The sequence below is a fragment of the Cyprinodon variegatus genome, unplaced genomic scaffold (genome assembly GCF_000732505.1).
Source record: "Cyprinodon variegatus isolate N-32 unplaced genomic scaffold, C_variegatus-1.0 Scaffold750, whole genome shotgun sequence".
Taxonomy (NCBI): domain Eukaryota; kingdom Metazoa; phylum Chordata; class Actinopteri; order Cyprinodontiformes; family Cyprinodontidae; genus Cyprinodon; species Cyprinodon variegatus.
Window position 1 is genome coordinate 176,198 of NW_015151203.1, and position 1,857 is coordinate 178,054.

The 1,857-nt window shown below is 37.6% G+C and overlaps 1 protein-coding gene across 1 annotated transcript in view; it reads left to right on the forward strand.

Annotated features, from left to right (window-relative positions):
- LOC107098137 (tyrosine-protein kinase receptor UFO-like) overlaps nt 1-1,857 on the forward strand; it is a 37,066-nt gene that overhangs the window by 18,637 nt on the left and 16,572 nt on the right. The window contains exon 6 of the mRNA XM_015395622.1: nt 692-926. Within this exon, the coding sequence (XP_015251108.1) occupies nt 692-926 (235 nt within the window). The remainder of the gene's footprint in view (nt 1-691; nt 927-1,857) is intronic.

Consider the following 1,857-nt stretch of genomic DNA (forward strand, 5'->3'; position numbering starts at 1 on the left):
TAAAGTGCCTTAAGATGTCATGTGTTGTGAATTGGCGCTATAGAAATACACTGAATTGAATGGAATTGAAGGTCATATGAGTTTTACTTCCCAACATCAATGAACGGGAACAACCTGCTAAATTACGAGATACGATTGAACGCGACGTACTTACGTCAACACACCGCACCAGTTGCTTCTGATCTAACAAGCAGAAACAGCTGTTTCCATTAGATAAACATGAGGCGGCTCTGGGAGAGGGTTTCAGACAGAGAGAGAAACAATAAAGCACACTGATTAAGCGCTGGCTTTCTTCCATGTTGTTCTCCATTGATTGCGTCCCTGATTTCTGTCGCACTGGTGACATCATCAACATTAAAACAGCATGATGGGGAAGGGAGCCAAATGCTGATTGTTAGCGGGTCGACCCATGTTTGAAAAAAACGTATTAACCTGCTATTTTCAGTGGGAAAGTGGCTTCAGTTTCACACTCTGAAGTTGTAAATAATACTAATATGTCTTCACATTCGTTATTGTTCTCTATTCTTAAAACTTTCTGATACAACTTCTGTTTTTATTCCATATTACATACATTTCAAAAGTTATTTATGTCAACTGTAATTCTGTCTCCTGTGTAAAAGGAAATTCTTTTTTCAGGAAAAAGATTTTTCTAAAGTTAAACCACAACCCTGTGTTGCTCGACTCGTTCCAGGGAGGAATCTTCCTGCGCCAATCACCATGGTCACCACGGTCACCACGGTCACCACGGTCACCACAGCCCCTGCTTTCAATCACACAGCTGGGGAAACCATTAAACCGGCTCCCCACCAGTCCCCCTTCCATCGATCTGTTTGGCTCACGGGCATCATTATTCTCAGCGCTGCGTTGCTCATAGCTGTCATCTTTGTTGCAGCCTGTTTGCTTCAAAGAAACTACACTAAACACAGGTAATGTGAGACATCGACTGACTTTTTGTTTTAAGTTTTCTCTCCTTCTATGGGGTTAGATAGCCATCAATATAAATGTATGCATAGGTGTCTGAAGTTATGAATATAAGTCATAAAGGTATGAGTTTGCAAATTTACCAGTACGGATTAACAATCCCTGTTAACGTTGTTACACTCCTTACCAGTTGGTGGCGGTAATGCATCTGAAAGTTCTGTTTGATAACAGTGTTATAGGACATAGCTACAACTTTTTCAACAAAATAAACAATTTAAAAAAAGAATACATCCAAGTTGCATCTAGTATTATATTTTTATGAATTTCTTTGGTGGGCCCAAAATATATAAATATTTCCTTCAGGCTTCGATGCTAACGTTGTTGCGAAAGACTTCTGCACCAATTAGAGCAGCAGGTTAAAGTAACGTGAGACGGAGTCACTGCTGTTAAACTTGCCTGATTTGTTGCTATATTTAGTGACTTTTCATGTCCCAGCAACTAGCGACAAATCTAGCAGCTTTTTTCTGTGTTTTTATTCATATTTTTTCTTGCCCATTTTTATATTCCTCTCTCCTATTGGCTAGATTGAAGCATTACCAAATAGAAAAGTGCAGACCACAGAATTTGCCCCATTTTGTAAATTAAAACTATAGCTAAAACTCACAAATGATCTAGATAGATGCTAAATTTGAATGAATTTTTCCTTAGTATGAAGCAAACATCTGGAAGAAAAATCATCCAAATCAATTCATTACTTTTTAAGTAATCCTGCCGGGAAAACTATGACGGAGTATTAGGGCCAGGCTAGAGATTTTTTTTCTTCTATTTTGAGAATAAAGTCGTAACATTACGAGAATAAAGTTTTTATATTATGAGAATACTCATAAAATTACGAGAATAAGGTCGTAATATTAAGTGAATAAATTCCTAAAATTA